Source organism: Colossoma macropomum, unplaced genomic scaffold, assembly GCF_904425465.1.
Source record: "Colossoma macropomum unplaced genomic scaffold, Colossoma_macropomum, whole genome shotgun sequence".
NCBI classification, from domain to species: domain Eukaryota; kingdom Metazoa; phylum Chordata; class Actinopteri; order Characiformes; family Serrasalmidae; genus Colossoma; species Colossoma macropomum.
In genome coordinates, this window is record NW_023494787.1 from 17405136 (window position 1) to 17423390 (window position 18255).

The window sequence follows — 18255 nt, forward strand, 5'->3', positions numbered from 1 at the left end:
AACACACTTCTGCACATTTTAATGCAGTTTAATACACAGATACTGTTTATTTACTGAATTTCACATATTAAACATCATGTCACTTGTGCAAGTTATGGTACATTTTATTATTTTTTTATTTAAATGCGTTCTCTGTAGGGGATGTGTCAATTTATTTTCACTTAGAAAATCAACAAAACGTGTAATTTCACCTCATTGGGGTGTGCATAAGTCTTTTTATTTACTAATTAGTCATAATTGTTTATAATAATATAATAAATAAACTTGTGGAAACTTGTGAGCAGAAACTTGTCGGGGGTCTATTTGACTTATTTTTTTAAAAAAAACTACTGCTTAGCATAGGAAGATCACAAAGTCAGTGTGTAAGAAATCCGGCGGATTTTGAGATCCGTCCTCAACCATTACTATAAGTAGTATGTATCTACACATAGGTCACCTCTCACTGGACCAGTAAGTGGACATACAAGATATTTTGAGTGCATATTACAGCATCGTCAGTCATTCCTGGAGCTATTCAGAAGAACATCTGGGCCAAAAATCAAATGTACAGTTTTTCATCACTCCAAACAGGTTTTAAGCCAAGGCATGCTTTGTGTCTGAAGCCTGCTCCTTTAGTTCTGCACTGGAGCTACAAGGCTAACATGAGCAAATGGAAGTTTATAGATATTAATCAGCTTCTATACTGAGCAAAATTATACATGCAGCACTTTTTACTGAAAGCATTTCACTGAGACCCTGCAAAAAACAGGGCGGCTCGTGAAACAGAATTCCCACATTAGTATCTGGTGTGACCACCATTTGCCTGTAGCAGCTCAACACATTTCACTTTTTTATCAAATTGCTGGAAAATGGGAGCAAAAAAAAGTGTTGAGTTTTAATTTTTGTTCAGTATGCAAACTGCTTGCCTAAGTCATCACACTTGTGCCTCAAACTGCCTTGTTAGGTAATCTCAAATAGACCTGCTGATGTAGTTTGACATTCTATGTATATACTGTTACATACTGTTACTTACATACTAATCTATAACATTAAAATACTTGGTAAAACTAATAAAGCAAGCTTTGGATACCAAAGCAAAGTATGTCTTTTTGGATCAGATTGGTTTAACGCTTGTGTGGTGTTGATATGTTTGTTGTTCAGTGGTCTGGTGGACCCACCATATTATTGTTTTTTGTAAATCAATACAGCCATAACAATTTATATAAAAATATCAGATGTTTAAAATATGACAAGTGGCCAGTGTAGGGTTCTCCTTTAGCAGCTGTAGCCAGTCAGCAGCTTCTCCATGTTGTCCACCCTCACACACACACACACACACACACTAACAGCAGGCCATGTAGGAGGAGAACAGAGTGAAGGCACACACTTTTACTCTCCGCGGATTCACCCCAACACCACATGTGTAATATAAATGTGTACGGGGTGAACAGTGTGAAATCATTGAAAATGTGTTATTTTATATGTTCTTCACAGAAAATGAGCAAAGGCCAAGAATCTGAGGTTAAGATATAAAAAATCACATAATTTTTTTCTATTGGTAAACATTGACAATGGATCTCACAGACCTGAACACCACACAAGGGTTGAAAAAACTGTACACATTTGATTTTTGGCTGAGCTGTTCTCATAAGTGTCTGACTACACTTAGGATAAAGGAGAAAATCTGTGTAAACTTGATCAATCCGATGCTAAGAGTGAGTGGTACAACGTTTAGGAGGCCTAAAATACATGGATGCCCTTCGGGTCCCACATTGAATTGAGTCAAACAGAGCCCGCAGGCTTTAGTGCAGGTATTAACATATTTATTACACAGTAAAGAGTACAACAATACCAGAATCATACTGCAAAGATTCACAGACTGACAGACCATTGATTATAGCCCCCCAAAAAAAGAAAAAAAAGAAAAAAAAAAAAACAAAAGAAACGGAATAAACAAGAAACCACAGTTCTGACATAGTAGACTCAAAAGCTCAAGAATATACTGACAAAGAGTGATGAAAGAGCACACCCCCAGTGTCAGTCTACCATTAACCTGTGGTTCATGTTTCAATTAAGTATTGCACAACGACTTTCATTTATTTTTTTTTATTTTTTTTTTTCCTTTTTTTTCACAATAAAAATTTCTTAGCGCCCTCACGCCCACCCCTCCCTGTGCCCACCCGGCTAATCAATTCGCTCTGTTTCCTCTGGCCCGTCCGTCAGCCAAATATTTAAATCACTTTACAAATTGCAAAATGCATGTACATCCCCTCCCCCCCTTACATATTGGCAAAACAGGCATGCGCAAAAATGACCAGCCTTCTTCTTCTTTTTTTTCCCAAACACACCTCATGTTTAGTATGACTCTAGAACATGAACCTAAACGACACTGACAAGCAGCCTAGCGTTTCTTACAACAGAGGAAAAAAGAAATAAGGGGGGGGAGGGGACGGGGGGAGGGAGGGGGATAAAGGAATATATCACGTATCTCACTCGACCACTTCTTGAATTATACTGTATATCAAATGGAGTCAAAACTCTGAAATCGTTTTTTTTTCTCACTTTGATTTCTTACTTACAAATCAAACTCAGCGCGATCTGTATGTGTGACAAGCATAAAGGAACGTAAAAAAGTTTTTTTTTTCTTTTTCAGCATATTTATTCTATTCATTAGTTTTTTTTCTCTTTATGAGGTCTGCATTGTTACCAAGTAGTGATATGGTTTTGCAGCTGTATGAGCTTTTAACTTTGGATTTTAGTCCTGTTCTCGCGTGCCCATTTGGTTTGACTAGACCAGTTTCTGCTCAGCGACTGGTGCTCTAAACATGCTGTCAGAGGTAGAGTGAGACTTTTTGCCACAGAAGAAAAAAAGGTCGTAGCAAAACAGACATACTGGAGAGAGGGAAGGAAGAGAAAGAGCTTTCTAGGGTTTTTTTGTTGTTTGTTGTTTTTATCTCCCGCAGTACTTATCGTTTGTTTTACCCAGCTTGCCCTGAATATGCTGACCACACTAATTGTATATACTTTTCAAATACAATACATTAGAGTGTTTGTAGACAGCTTGGCTGCCTCACAGCTTCTGTGATGCGAATGGGTGTCAGACACCTTCGCTAGTTTTGTTTTTTGGGTCGTTTCACCTCAGCAAGTCTAGAGAGAAAGAGAAAAAGACAGTGAAGGAGAAAGGGAGATAGACCTAAGGGAGGGAGCGAGAGAGAGAGAGGGAGAGAGAGAGAGAGAGAGAAAGCCCAGAGACAGCTCAGATCCAGCCTTTCTCCAAGACGTTTAGCACCATGGTTTTCGGGGAGAGCGCTCCCAGTGCCGAGGGATAAGTGCTCATAAAGCCTCCCCTCTTCTTTCTAAGCCATTGACGAGGTTTTGTTTTGTTTCGTTCCTTTCGTTTAGGTTCAGGCAAACAGTTTTGAACTTCAATGGTCTCTTTCTATATTACATGGCTTTACTGTATCACATGAGCTGATACGCTTCAATGTTTGGATATGTTCTTTATGAATGTGTGCTGCTTTAGTTGGACTTCCAAATCCCCCCATTGCCACGGCCACGTACCCTTCTGGGGTGATACTCCAACCAGTTAAAGCTGATGAAGCCAAAAAAAAAATAGCTGAAGGAGAACCTCATTAGGGTGGGGGTTTGTGCCACCTTCTCTATTATTGCTCATTAGGTCAGACCACTATCTTCTAAACCTTCAGCCATAGCTACGCCGGCTTCAGTGGCTTTGTCTCCGTACGAGCTGAGCAGGGCTGGTCTTGGCTCTGGACAGGAGAATGTTAAAGGTTTTCAAATGGAAAGGTGGTTTCCCCTGATGAACACTCGGATAAAACAAAGAATAAGTCACGGTGCATTTGAGTGAATCTCTTTTTTCTATGTTTAAATATTGGATAAAATCAGGTTTTGGTCCTTCATGTCTGTCTTTGGCTGTCTTCCATGTTAATTCTTTTGTAATACTGTGTAACCTGGTGCTTTGCAGTGTTAAAGCTGTCTGTTTTACACCTCTGCATTTGGAAAGTTAGTTTCTTAGTGTAATGTACATTTTTTCTTCTTTTTTATATAAAACAAAACAAAAACCAACATATATTACAACGTTCAGTAATGTGCATGCACTGTAACTATTCAAAGCAAAAGTTATGACTTTCTGCTATTGTGTTTAGGACAAAGAAACATTACTAACAAAAGCAGGTTGTGAAACTATTTTCCTGTTTTTTTTTTGTTTTCCTTTTTACAGAAAATAAAAAAAAATCACAGAAGCACTACAGAGAAAATCTGTGACGTAAGGCTCTCTATCGAGAAACTCCAAAAAAGAAGCATGCTGAGAGGAACTTTGTGACAGTGCAAATACATTTATGTACGTCCCATGTACAAAACATTTATGTTAGCATTCCATGTAACATGCTAGTTCTCAGAAAAGATCGGCGTTAGACTGAAGCAGCAGCTCTGAGAGATAGCTTTTGTCTTCTTTTCGAGGACAAATGGGGGAGAAGCGTCTTTTTTTCTTCTTATTTTTAAAGATCTACTAGGGAACTACCACGAACACTCACAAATAGGAAAGCAGCTCAAGATAGAATGTTATTTTGCACCAGCTAGAGGGATGAGCCTAAAAGGTATGACCGTGGTTTTAAGCATCACAATTATCCAACACGTACAATAAATAACCATTGGAGACAGTACAGGACACAAATGTTCAACACAATGAAAGCTAAGAGGGGGAAAAATCAGAAACGAAACGAGGACTGATGGTAGAGCTGGAGCTGGGCAGGACAAGGACGAGGTCTGGAGTGGCTCCAGGAGTGGAGGAACTTGCCTGCGATGAACGTGTGGGTCATTTTTTAGCCCTTCCTTCCAAGCCGCTGTCATAGTGAGGATCTGACAGTCCTGCTCGGGTGGGCTGATCACTTCACGTCCTGTTTGGGGGCTGATGGAGTGCGCCTGGAATCGAGACCCCGCGTGCATCCTTCGCCATGGAGCCGTGTGACGTTCCGCCAACCACACGGGCTGCTGAGTCCTCCGTGTCTTTACATTCCTCCGCGAAACAGACTTTTATTTCTCAGACCACTGACCTGGATTCGATCAAATGTCTCGCAGAAGTTTCAGAAAAGCGAGGGATGAACATCTGTGTTCCTTTACAATCTGCTGCACATCTGCACACTGTGCTGAGGGTCTGCAGAGTTCAGTAAGTAACCCAGAGATGCCATCCATCTTCCACTCCACGGTGTCCTGCCCTAATGTTTTTCTTTTTTTCATTGTTTTTGTCTTGGAATGCTGTCTTTTTTTCTATCACATCTTTGTGTCTTTGTTTACAACAGCTGTGAAGTAATCCCTTGGTTTGTTGTTTGGTAAAGTGTCTTTCAATGAGGTCAACTAGTTTCATATCCCAGCTACTGGAGAGGGGAAGGAGCATTGAAAACAGAAAACAAACAAACAAAATTTAAAAAAAAAGGGGAGGTCAAATGTGCTCATCCAGAGGTCTCAGCTGTCTACTCAGTTTCTTTTTCTCGTCTTATTTACAAGAACATAAGAGAGCAACGACGACAACGGTTAACATTAACGACAATAATCAATAGTAGCTATAGTAACAATAAAGGACACTGAGAATTTTTTAAAACAAAGAATATCTTTGCGTTCTCTATCATGGCAAGTCAATATGACCCGATATGGACCTCCGCTGGGTGATCATCTCTTTTCTTTGTTAGCATGTTATCTTTACCATCTTTGAGCAAGCGAGGCAGAGAGAGGGCAGTCCCAGAGGGCTGTGAAGGTAGGTGAGGTCGCCTCTGGCTCTAGCGCGGCGTGGGCTCTATGGTGGAAGGGGTGCCGGGTGTGGCTGAGCGGGGCGTGGCAGCAGAAGGAGTGTCTGCAGGGCTGCCTGCGCTGCTGCTGGGAGTGGCTGAGGAGCTGACGGTAGCAGGGGTGTCTCCCTGTTGCTGGGCCTGCAAGGTCTGGCCACACACGTGGTGGTGCTTCTCCCAGTCCTTGTGCTGGCAGAAGGAGCCGCAGTAGCGGGCCGTGTTACAGCCGCTGCAGGTTTCGCTCGCTTTGCGCCCGCAGTTCCAGCAGCTCTGCGAGGAGAGGGGACAGGCAGAAGGTTAGAGGTACAACGTGCATAAACAAGGCATTTGGTCTGTCATGGGTAATTATAAAATAATACAGATGAATGGTGGATGGGCTACATCTATTGTATTTCAGAATTACAAGGAATTTATTTTCCTCGACAAATGACCGCTTTGAGGGTTCGGAGGTTGAAAAAAGTGACTCATGATGGCGTCATCTAACCCTGTTCCACATGGCGGAACATGAGGACACATTTGTTACAGGTTAACTCCAAAATGCTCCCAGATCCCAGCGCTACTCAGGTTCCAGCAAGGGCCTCTTTGTATATGTCTTCAGGCCAAATAAGAGCAATTATGACAAAGTTCTGAATGTGGAGCAGAAACAGGAAGCCAGAGTTATAAACAGCTACCGATGCGATCCTCCGGGGAGATGTGTGCATAAACACGGCTCACGCAATTAAACTCAGATGTGTGCCGTGTTTCCCCCACTAACTGATTAAATGAGCCGGACCCCCACTGTGCTCGGTAACGGCGCGCTTCTTCCCCCAATACCCTCCCTGACTAAATCAGTACCACCTTAAGTGTCCAAATGTCTTATTCAGGCAAAGGAAGGGCAGGCCCTGCCTCAGGTGACGAATGCCATGCTGTCTCCTTCTAAATGACACCAGCCTGCATGAGGAAGTATCTAGGACATGTTTTAAGTCTACTCTCATCTTAGTTGTCTAACAATTTCCATGAACAAAATCATTCACTGAACAGATTCCTAAGGACATAATTATATGAACCTGGAACACAGAGCATGCTAACTGGTATTAACACATACTGGATTTTGGGCACAACTGGATGTTGATAGGAAGGTATTAAACACGTCATTAAAATACAACTATAATTAGTTCTGCTGAACCACCTCCAGTCATATTAGATTAAGTATGACCATGCTGCAAGCCAAAATACTAAACCTGTTTTTGACAGTGTGCATCAAGAAGGAAAATTTGATCACACAGTAGCTACATTTCCATTGAATTTCTTCACAAACTGAAAGCAATAAAGTGAAAAAGCTTAAAAACTAAAATTTTAGCTGCCCAGCAGCACAAAAATCAGCACAAAAAATGCCATATTTAAGTTTGTCTCATGTAGAGGATGTGCACCTATTTTCACTCAGAAAATCAGCCAAACGCAGTTTGACCAGGGTGTTTAAACTTTTGCATATGCCTTTATTTACTTTTTTAAAATTATTATTATGTTTCCATCTGAACCATTATGCGGAGATCATGTTTCTATGCCATATAGAGCTGTGTGAGCACTTTTCTTTTAGAAGGCTGTAGCCTTTTCTGGATATCTCTCTCTGTAAGAGCCAAAAAGTGGAAGCATTCCTTTTAAAAATGCTCTCGTCTCCTCCTCAGTCCAGCTCTACCTCTCCACCATGCTGTGTATGTTTTGTAAGAAGAAAATCTGTCATATGACACTAAATTTATGCATAAATGTTTTATAGGTTTAAGTTTAATGGAAAAAAAATTGTCAACGTTCATAACGTTCATATTTAACATACACTTTTTTAAGTGTTAAAACATTTTTGAAGCATTAAAACTGACTAAATCTTGTCACAGTTGCATATAATTGGGTATTTTACCTTTAAAATCAGGTATATATTAGGTAGCTATTAAGTAGCTTAGATACCTCACTTGAGTCCTCCTGTTGGTTGATGACGGACAGCGCATCCTCAGCCGCTTGTCTCTTAGCTTCAGCCACAGTGCGCTCCATCTTTGCACGTTCGGTGCTGATCATCTCGTGAGCTTTGCGTTCAGCTTCAGCTACGGCCTTCTGCAGCTCGGACATGGCCTGCCTCTTCACCTCATTCACAGCCTCTTCTGAAAGAGATGCCACAGGACCATGAAATACCTTTCCCTGCTTAACCTCTTTAATAATACTGCCAGACACGGACATCAACATACAGCTGTTACCTACATAACTCAGTATAACAACAAAAACTCATCCAGCAAACAGACAGACTGTTACTTTCAAAATTTACATATCTTAAGAGTTACTTATTCAGTGAGGATATAATCAGCCCCAAACAACATTAACTGTAATTATTTACTTTTTTTGATCCTCCATCTCATTAAAGTCCTTTTCGAAAACTAATTGCAGGATGTTTAATTGAAGTATTGGTCTGATTCATGGGAAAGCTGACAAAGGGCATTTTGGGATTAATTAGAAACATTCATTTTTGTTTGAACATCACTGGGATTTTATCTGTTTGATGAAGACAAGTAAACAAGGAAAATAGGACAATTGTTTTGTCTTGCTTCAAAAACAATTAAATGAAATAAATAAAATCTCGACAACACTACCTCAAAAAAACAGATTACAGGAAGGGTAATCAACTGATTTTTCACCTACAAAGCATAAAGAGTTTTTTTTTTTTCTGTTGACTGACACTTTATTGGTGAGTTTTGCATTGTTATTGCATTGATGCTAAATACTTTTGACACAGAAATTCATCTGAGTGGCAGGACCAGGAGATGGGTTTTTTTTGTTGTTTTCAGCATTCAAAGCTGCACCTTGTCTAATTATATATGCAAATCAGGCAATTTATATTTAAATTATGCATTTCAATTGTGCTCCCAGAGGCCCGTGCAGTACAGGATATGAAAACTGGTAGGACACTGCATGGAAAGGGTATGAATATTCATTGCATACTGTAAAGAGTTGGTCTAAAACAAAGGGTTGATCTGCATCCACTCACTTTTTAAACCAGAACAGGTACTTACAGTGTTCTCCACATGATACATGCTCAATCACTATAAATAGGAATGTGCTAGACCTGAATTCCTTGTTCATAGTGTATATCTAATAGCAAAGGAGCACAGAAAGAAAATGAGCATGGACATTGTTCAGCTAAAGTGTCTGGATGCATTTGAGTGTCGTTTACGGACTAAATTGTCATGAATTAGACTGTTATGTAGATGCCTCCTGCGTTAAAGAAATAGATGGTCACGGTCACACAAACCATCCTCCTCAATCATAAATGTGATTGCAGTGTGATTGCAATGTGGGATTACAAAATGGGAACCAATTTTCATCCGGACTGGACTGAATTGTTAAACCGCGGTGGTTTGGTGCATCGAGTCCTCCGTTTGATGGGCTGAGGTCACGGAAAATTAACTATGTTCCCTGGTACATTTTAACTGTGATTATATTCCACCATTCAGATGGAATTTCAATCTGCAGTGATTCGCGCAGGGTGGTACTACAATGTTGTGATGGCAATGCCTCAACCAAAATGAAGACCAGTTCATAACGTTTTTCTTTTTTTCTTGGGCTAGATTAGCTAGATTGCCCTTATGAGGCCTTCAATTAGACCACAGAGCAAAGATGCCAACTGCTTCAGCAGATGCCTTTAAGTCAGCAGAAGCCAGTGTAAACAATCTCCTGTTACAGTATCCATCATCTGCCATAGTTCACCCAGAACACCTACTCTTTAAACAAAGCCTTTTAATCACGCTATCTATTTTTTTAACTGACACTCAGATAAAATGGTGCCGCTGAGAGAGGAGAGCCAGCCAGATCCTCCTGCTCTAATAGCAGAAGTAGTTAAGTGCTCTAAAGCCTGGGAGCACTAACGCTCTCTGATCGCTTGCTTTATGATCTAACGTCACCACTGGAATGTGTACAGGAGCCCTGCTACAGTAAAGTCTATCACTAGGGCGCTCACTGTAGAGCCTACACACTCTTCCAGAAGGCACAGGAAACTCCAGGACTCAAAAAATATTCCAAAAGAATATTCCAGAGATCTGGGAGTGTTCTAAAGCGCAGCATGACACAAATTCACAAATTTCAGCGGCACTGTGCGCTGACTGTGTGATAAATTGACTAAAAAAGCTCCTTATTACCAATGGCCCAAATGATTTCCCCTTGAATTTCCTTGTGCATGTGCGTAGGAGTGTGTGGGGGGGGCGCAATAACAATGGGACAAAGAGGGCTTATTCACCTGCTTTCTTCCAGATCTCTTCAGGAACGTAGCCGGATACTGGCCTGTGGAGCAGCTCCCGGTGGATCTCTGACACACAGAAAGAGGAACAGGCTCTTCCGTTATAACTCACCTCAATAAATCAGCAGAATACAGTACTTGAGAACGTATCCTATTCTCTGTGAATTTAATTAAAAGGGCCTATATCACGTAAAACCTTTCCTTCCTTTTTTAAAATAAGAGTTTGATGTAGTAGGTAAAGATTGTTAAGGTTTAAAACATATCATTCACTAACCAGTTCATTCAGTCTGTATATGGAAACTATGCTGTAAAAAACAGCTTTTCTTGAACAGACTTTTTCTGTGACGTCACAAAAACCAACGCATTTATGTATGTCCACCTATTCAGACCACAGCAGTTTAACCCCACTCATTTATATTTATGTTATTTATTTATGTTTTGACCTGGACTACATTTTGAATTAGGCACAATAAAGAGCAGCCAATCAGAACTTTCTCAGACTTTCTTAAGAGGTGGTTTTATTTTGACACGCTGCAGTGTTTTGTACAAGAAATACATGGTACATTCATGTTTGAAACTCAACTTCTTAAACAAACAAGAGTTTGCTTGTATTGCCATTCATTCATAATTATTAGCTGTATGTTGAGCATTCAGTTGTATTAGTTAAGACACAAACTGAGAATTTGATGTGTTTCATGTTTTGGAATGACACTCTTCCATTTTAAAGCTTTAGACCTTTCACGTCTGGCCGTTACCCGGCCAGTTTAATGAGGTCAGTCTCAGTGCTGATACTGATCCAGTGTATCACACCGGTGCATCATCAATAATTATTAAAACAAGAAATATTCCAAGCAGTTTAGCCAGCTATGTTTTACACAGTGGTTCCCTGCATTTGGACAGTGCATGGTATTCAGACAGTGTTCACTGCTGCTACCTGTGGGGTTGCTGTCCTGGCTGGCAGGGCTCTGCTGTCTGGACTGGCTGCTGCTGCTGCTGGAGCTCTTCTTCAGGTCCTCAGCGTCGCTGTAGCGGCGGATCCAGTAGTTGAGTTCCTCGCGGTCAGCCTCCTGACACCGCCTCAGCACGGTCAGAGAACGCCGCGTCTTCTCCACCATGTCCATGATGCAGTTTAGCAGCTGTGGACCACAGACACGCTGAGTACAACAGCACAGTGCAAACAGTACAAAAGACAAAACAGGGGCAACACGGTTTACACTAGCTGTAGCTTGATTTAATTCACAAATTTGGAGTTCACGGTATTGAGCTATTTCACTCGCAGGAAGATTTGCTAAAAATATCTGACAGTTATCATCAATGCCATATCAACATCTTATAACTTTTTTTTTTGGTTTCAATTATTATACATCATTTAAAAAACACCATTTGCCCTTTATATTGCACGAACATTTCATGATGAAAGGACTAACAGAAATGACTTTAAATAAAACCATAGTACATCAAAGGACCCATGGAAAACCACATTTTCCTCGCTTTTTTGGAATGAAAGAGTTTCAGCCCCAACAATGCAGCCAATAAGAATCACTTACATATATCAGTCTTAAAGGTACTGTAACAAAAACAGTGTGTTTAATGCTAAGGGATAAAAAGAGGACATGGGCCCTTTAAAACACATGAAATGTTAAGAATGTTCTCCTGTAAAGCCACCATTTCAGACATACAAGGTTTTGTTACAACAGCAACGATATGCATGAATATGCACACAGTCACACAAAGACAGACATTAAAAAGCATTTTTCCACTTTGATTAAATGAAACATTAAATCTCTACCTCTCTCCCACTCACAGACACACATACACGTACGTGCTTTGAATAGTAATAAAAAAATGTTATTACTTTTCTTACATGGTCAAGGTGCTTCCACTCCTCGGCCCATTCTCTGTCTGTAAGCCTGTGATCAATGACCTCCTCCTGACGTGAGCCTCCATGCATTCCTGCAAGACAGAGAGAGAGAGAGAGAGAGAGGGAGAGAGAGAGAAAAGGAAAGAGATCAGAATGAGAAAGGACTGGACTCATTGCTATTTGTACCATGATTTCCCATTTCTCCTACTGGCCCTCAGCAGCGGAGTCGTTTCATAAAAACCCGTCTGTTTCAGCGCGATCACTCAGGCCCTTCATGACACTCGCCATCTCTCACACACACTCACACACTCTTCATCGCTCACACTCTGCCCCCCCCGTCCCCCTCCATCCCCCTACCCCCAATATACTCTCATTCTTCACTCTTCTCCACAGCGCTGCCCTGTGGGCACAGTCTCTCTGTTGGTCGAATTAGGCCTGCCAGGCTCAGATATATCTCATTCATACATCATAGAGAAGCACGCTTACGTATTTTTAGCACATTTTTAGCCCTATTTGGCTGTGATTTGTCAAGCTAGTATATATATGTGCCACAGATCAGCTTTAAACGATGTTCCTTATTCCACATGTGGTTTGCCTAATTTAATTTCTAAAAGGACGTGGAGGATGTGAGGCATCAACCAGAGATCCTTCTGCTACACAGGCTGTATCTATACATTTAGCAAAAACCTTTCACAGTATCACAAACAGGAGTGTAGAAACTTGAATATTTTCCAGTGTAGGGATGTATATGATTAACAGATTAACCATTAACTGATAAAAATACAATTGTTTGACCAATGTTATCAGTTACAAAAGCTAATTTTATTTCATTTCCAATAAACAACAGTTTCTATCTAAATAAATATTTTATAACTAGGATTTTGCCTTTGACATGCAACTCTCTTTCTGTTTTTATATGCGCTGATAGTCTGATGGGTTGCATCCTTAATTTTAGGCCTGTTGGTTAACGTGTAACTGCAGACTAACCATGGGTGGTCATCGGCCAAAAGAATTCGTCAATATTTGCAGCCCTACTCCACTGATTTTGGACTTCTAGATGTGATTCCGTTGCGTTTTAATAATATTCAGTGGAGTACGTGCTCATTTTTTGGACAAAAGTCTTAAAAATCCCCAGAAAACAAAAAACAAATATTGTGTTTTGTTTTTAATGTCTGCATTCTACTGCTGTGTAAATAATTCCTCCAGTCATATTTGTATATTCAGTGTATTTCTAAACATAATTATGCATCAAAATAATTAGACAGAATCAAGTCGTGGTGAAATCTGAGAGACACTGAATTGTTTCCTAGGGAACTATAATCAAATTTAATTGTGATGTCATGTATGTACAGAAGCCCCTCCCTCCCTGAGCGTACCGAGCGGCCGTGGGCGTTCGCGGAGCTCCCGGTGGTTGGGGTGGCGGTAGGTGTCTCTGTAGTGGTGGGCGATGGCCATGTCATCCAGGCGGTAGTGCTGTGGCGGGGGCGGTGTGGGGTGAGGCAGGCCGTTGGGCTGGTAGGAGAGCCCGTTGGAGGGGCTGAAACGCTGCCCCGGGCTGATGGTGCAGGGCCGCTTGCTTGGGTGCTCCGGATGTGGTGGCTCCCTCTCAAAGCCGTTCTCTTTGGTTCTGGAGGGAGGAAAGAAGGGTGAGAGGGGGCGGAATGGGGGTTATGAAAAAGGAGAAGAGTAAAGGAGGAGAAAGAGAGAATTCTGAGCACTGAGGGTGTCAGAGAAGGTGACACTGAGAAGGATGTCTGCAAAGATGTGGTGTCTCCGCTGTTCTCTGGTTTTGGCTGTGTCAAGAGCACGTTTGAAAACTGCTGAAACTGCTCCTGAGGCAACACGGCTTTCTGTCATTCCTACCACTGAACATATCGGCACATTACAACCAGAGATGGAGAGAGAGCTGTATTCTCACTATAAAGGATGTGTTGTTGGTGTGTGGTCTGAAGACCTTAAAGGATGTTCGCTTGTATGAGTCACAGCACACTTGACCCCACACAACCCTGCTGCGTGGAAACCCCTGGAGCTTTGGCACTGCAACGTCCTTCACTCCTTTCATGTGTCAGTGACCATGAGCAAAGTGTGCACTTGTTCTGATACCTACAGGTGTGCGTATGTGTGATAAAAACCTTGTTTTCAACTAGTTACCGATTAAGCCTGACAATGCTTGCAATTCATATGTAATATTCCCATCACTTCATTTGAAGACAATACAGACAGCGGAGACTGCAGTGCAGGGTTGTGCATGAACAAAAAATACAAAAATATGGAAACAATACACTTGTCTAAAAAGATCTTTTCCTGTAAATTGTGGAAAGCTGAGCTCTCTTGACATAAAAGTATGACTTTTGCGTGAAACAAAAAACACAGGATGATGAATAACTATGAAAATGTTACTTAAACCACAGTTAAAAGTCAAAATAGCATGTCATTGCCAGATATTCAGCTAGTTCTATTTAAATGAAGTAGAAAACTAGACAATGTTGACTGAAGGAATGAACTGTATTTCAATGTTGTTTAAATTGCATGGTTGCGATGCTATTCCGTTACCATGGTTACATTCTTAAAATGTTCTTTTTGTCCTCTGTGTTTTGGCCTCCTGTTCACACAAAAACGTTCTAGGTCAGTGAATACTGAGCTTTTGGCAATCGCTCACTATAGCAGAGGGTTTTTAAAACTCCATTTGCTGTTGTATTTTGTGTAACTTCTCTTTTTTGAAAGCACTGGACTCGTGCATGCTCAGTGCTGTTTTGCTGCGTTGAGTCAGGACTGTGCGTGTCTTGTATGTGGTCAGTAATATCAGGTTTGATCAACGTCAGATCTGTTTCTATAGCCCCATCCTCCATACTTACTGTCCTCTTATTTTTCTGTGAGGATGATTTAGAAGATATGCCAAGTGTTTTATGTTTGAAAGAGCATTGTGTAAAAGGAGAAATGTTTTTTTAAATGAAACACTGTATATAATTTTAATTATTTAATGCTAATTACTGACAAACTAATAATCATTTTTTTCCCCCGATTAACTGATTATGGAAATAACTAGCAGCTCACTGCAGCTCTAGTGTGTGTTGGATGTGTGTTCTGAGGCTCTCCTCCCCATGAGGTGGAGCTCCCTGTGTTACTGCTCAAACAGACTGAACTTCCTAATGAGCCGCTTTTATGGACTCCTAATGCTCATCCACCACACTCCATATGCTTCCTAGAGCCCCCTTCCCCCAACACACACAGCTCCGCACCTATGAAATATTACTGCTTTTCTTCTACCTGCCCCTCCTCCAGTTTCAAACACTGCAGCTTTCAATTCAACCTTTTTCTGCTTTACCTCTTACAGTATACAAAACACTGCATCAGGCTTCATTTTGACCTCTTATTTCTCTCTTCATTAACAACCATAGAATGTCATTTCAGAGATGTCATGCCTAAACCTAGGAGCACTGCACTGCACAACTCCAGTACTATGCTCTTAATTCCATTCTAAATATCTATTGATATATTGACTCAAATCGAAGGAAGTAGGGATGGTGATGATGGAACGATTAACCATAAACCAAAAAATAAATTGTTCAACCAATGCTATCGGTTAAAAAAATGTTTGAACTACGTTTTATTTAATTTCCAATAAGCTAGATTCTAATAATCTTCTTTTAGATCAGGACAGGTTCATTTGAGATCCTAAACCGTACGCATGAAGGTACAGTAGCCACGAGGCCTTATTATCATTGAAGCTTGCAGCCAAAAAATAGTGCCGTTTGGGAATATAGAACTTGTAGTTGCTCATCATTTTATATACAGTCATGGTTGGTTGGTATGTTTACAATGGTTTCAGGTCGTTTACTTTATGTATAAGCGGATGTCTGATCCCATCTATCAGTACTACGTTCCATGGTCCATCCAAGGAACACTTTTTAACATCTCAGTGTATTAATACAGAATTCAGCTGATGTGTGCGCTTTTAAGTGTGCATATAAAGTATTTTACAGTGGCTTCGAACATAGCTCAGCCAATCAGATTTCAGAACTGGAAGTTCCTGTTTTATAACTGATACTGTGAATGAGTCGTGTCCTTTTAGGCATGCTGGTTAACGATTAATCACTGACTAATGACAGTTGGTTATCGGTTAAAAGAATTCTCAAAAAAACTCAAATTCACTCCAACTTTCTCCCTCATTTCTCAAAACAGGATTTTACCCTTTATTTTTAAAACACAACAGTCACCTGAGGAACTGCAGTAAATATCCTAAAAGCAGAAAAATAATATAATAATCTCAGACAGCTCGCAAAAGAAATTTCGTCTTTCTCTACATTCAGATATTTCTGTTGCATCACTAGAGATTCACTGAATCTAAGCCAAGCTCATTTAAATTCAAGCGCTTTTTTTCAGCTTCTTTACTTTTCACAGATATAGAGGCCATGCGGCACAATGGAATATTTTATTCAAATAGGTGTCCTCACACATTTCTCTTTTAAATGAAGAGAAAAGCACTATGCATGCATTCTGGGGAGCTCTCTCAACTCTGTAGGCGTACTTTCCAAACCCTTTGATATTAATCAGACTGTAGTGACCCTACATTGTACCGTGTGATTAAGAACGCCGTAGATCCCATTCAAATTCCAATATTACGTTTGCTCTCCTCGCTGCTCATAGTGCGGCGAGGCGAAGCGAGGCGTGCAGAGCTAAGCAGAAACAGAAGCGCTTAGCCAGCCGGATGGGAACTCGGCCTCATCTGTATGTGTTATCAGCCATTCCCCCAGGCTCACCTCACCAGGCATTAAAGTTCCCGCAAATATGCAGGTATTATAGAAAAAAAAAGAGCAAAGGAGGACCGCATGCTTGGTGCTCGTAGCCACTGGGACTTGGGGTGATATGTATTAATATCAGATCTTATTTTTTAATAAAAAAGTACATTTTATTTATTTTTTTGCACTGAAAACAGGACAATGTGCTTTTCATATTAAGGTAAGAAGATGTTTATCTATTTTTCTGTACCTTCCTATAAGTTTAAAGCAGACATGCAGACCTGAGGCTTGCTTTGGTTTGCTAACCCAAACTGGCCTGCATGACTCACTGCCTCTTTACTTAAGCTGCATCCAAAACCACACTACATATTGTTGCTGTCCAAAAGGTTTTTGTCATCATTTGAACACAGCAGTGACCCTTGTCTTGATGACTGGACCAACAGAATCCTCTAAAATCGCCTCATTAATTTTTGTTAAAAGTAATGATTTTTCTTGCCCTCTCCTGTAAAGTTACCATTTTGGAGATTTGGACAGGGACAATATACTAAACTGATCAATACACAGCAAACAAATGTGTACTATTTTGACGTACTATTACTATGGCAGTATGCAGTTTTGGCTGCAGCCTTAGTTTTTCTGTACTCCCCAGATGTGTCTATTTTAGACTCTCCTCCATTGGAAAGCAAAGTTCTGCCTCATTAAAGTGAGCTGCAGAGAAAGTCAATGGTCCATGATACTGCAGTATACAAAGAGTGGCTCGCTCTAGCAAAGACTAGCCAAGCTCATCTTTAAACATCTCCTTCTGATCCAGCAATTAGGGCTGTAGTCTTCTAGTGCCAACCACTGACAGCAAAGGTAAAGGCCTGACTCATATCCTGACTGGAAAATAATACTGATTGACACTAACATTATTAATTTATTGGTATCTGCAAAAATCTCACCAATAAAGCACAGATAACTACTTTGTAACAAACAGACCACACTGATGTAAGGAAAACCATCCTCTTTTGAGAATTTGGTGGTGTCATTATCATTTATCACACTTTTAGACACTGCTACAATTCCGGTCAACACCTGCTCACCTTTATGTCAGCAATACAGGCTGATAAATGATAACACAGGTAAAAATAGCCTAAATGCGTATTGGTTGAGCCACAGTGAAGAAGCCACCATGTCTTTGTTCATTACAATTCTATCTTCGTTCACTTCAGTCCCAGCAGAGCAGACTGACCTGTCTGGCGTCCTCCTCTTTCCATTCTCATTGACGTCCAGCAGCAGCTCGGAGGAGTCGACGGGAGATACGATGCTGGTGTCCAGCAGCAGCTGCTCGTGCTGGGCCAGATACTGCGCCGGGTTCTGCTTGGCCAGCCGAGCGCAGTGCAGCAGCTCCCTCTGCAGTAGCGGCAGGTTGGCCTGTAGGGGGAGATAGCGCTTAGCTCTGGCACTGCACCAGTCAGACAAAGACAGCATGTCACAATGCACTTGGCCACATTCCAGTGTTTTTACAAGCATTGTTTACCCATTACAGTGATTGTGGGGAAGCTCTTTGGAGGTAAAATGTGCGGAGCCATGGGCCTCACTTCGGTGCTTTCTTGCTTAGCGTCGTCTCGCCTGTGACCCTAACCA

At 41.0% G+C, this 18255-nt stretch overlaps 1 protein-coding gene across 2 annotated transcripts in view; it reads right to left on the minus strand.

The window, feature by feature from the left end:
* Window positions 1-1780: 1780 nt before the first annotated feature.
* Window positions 1781-18255, minus strand: part of runx1t1 (RUNX1 partner transcriptional co-repressor 1) — a 68018-nt gene continuing 51543 nt past the window's right edge. Inside the window, exons 5-11 of one of the 2 annotated variants that reach the window (XM_036566262.1) lie at window positions 17861-18042; window positions 13267-13517; window positions 11894-11982; window positions 10964-11165; window positions 10030-10098; window positions 7716-7906; window positions 1781-6047 (exon numbers count right to left, since the gene is read on the minus strand). In XM_036566262.1, the coding sequence (XP_036422155.1) occupies window positions 5769-6047; window positions 7716-7906; window positions 10030-10098; window positions 10964-11165; window positions 11894-11982; window positions 13267-13517; window positions 17861-18042 (1263 nt within the window). In that variant the 3' untranslated portion in view covers window positions 1781-5768. Of the gene's footprint in view, window positions 6048-7715; window positions 7907-10029; window positions 10099-10963; window positions 11166-11884; window positions 11983-13266; window positions 13518-17860; window positions 18043-18255 lie in introns of both variants that reach the window. The other variant, XM_036566261.1, reaches the window with a different exon arrangement.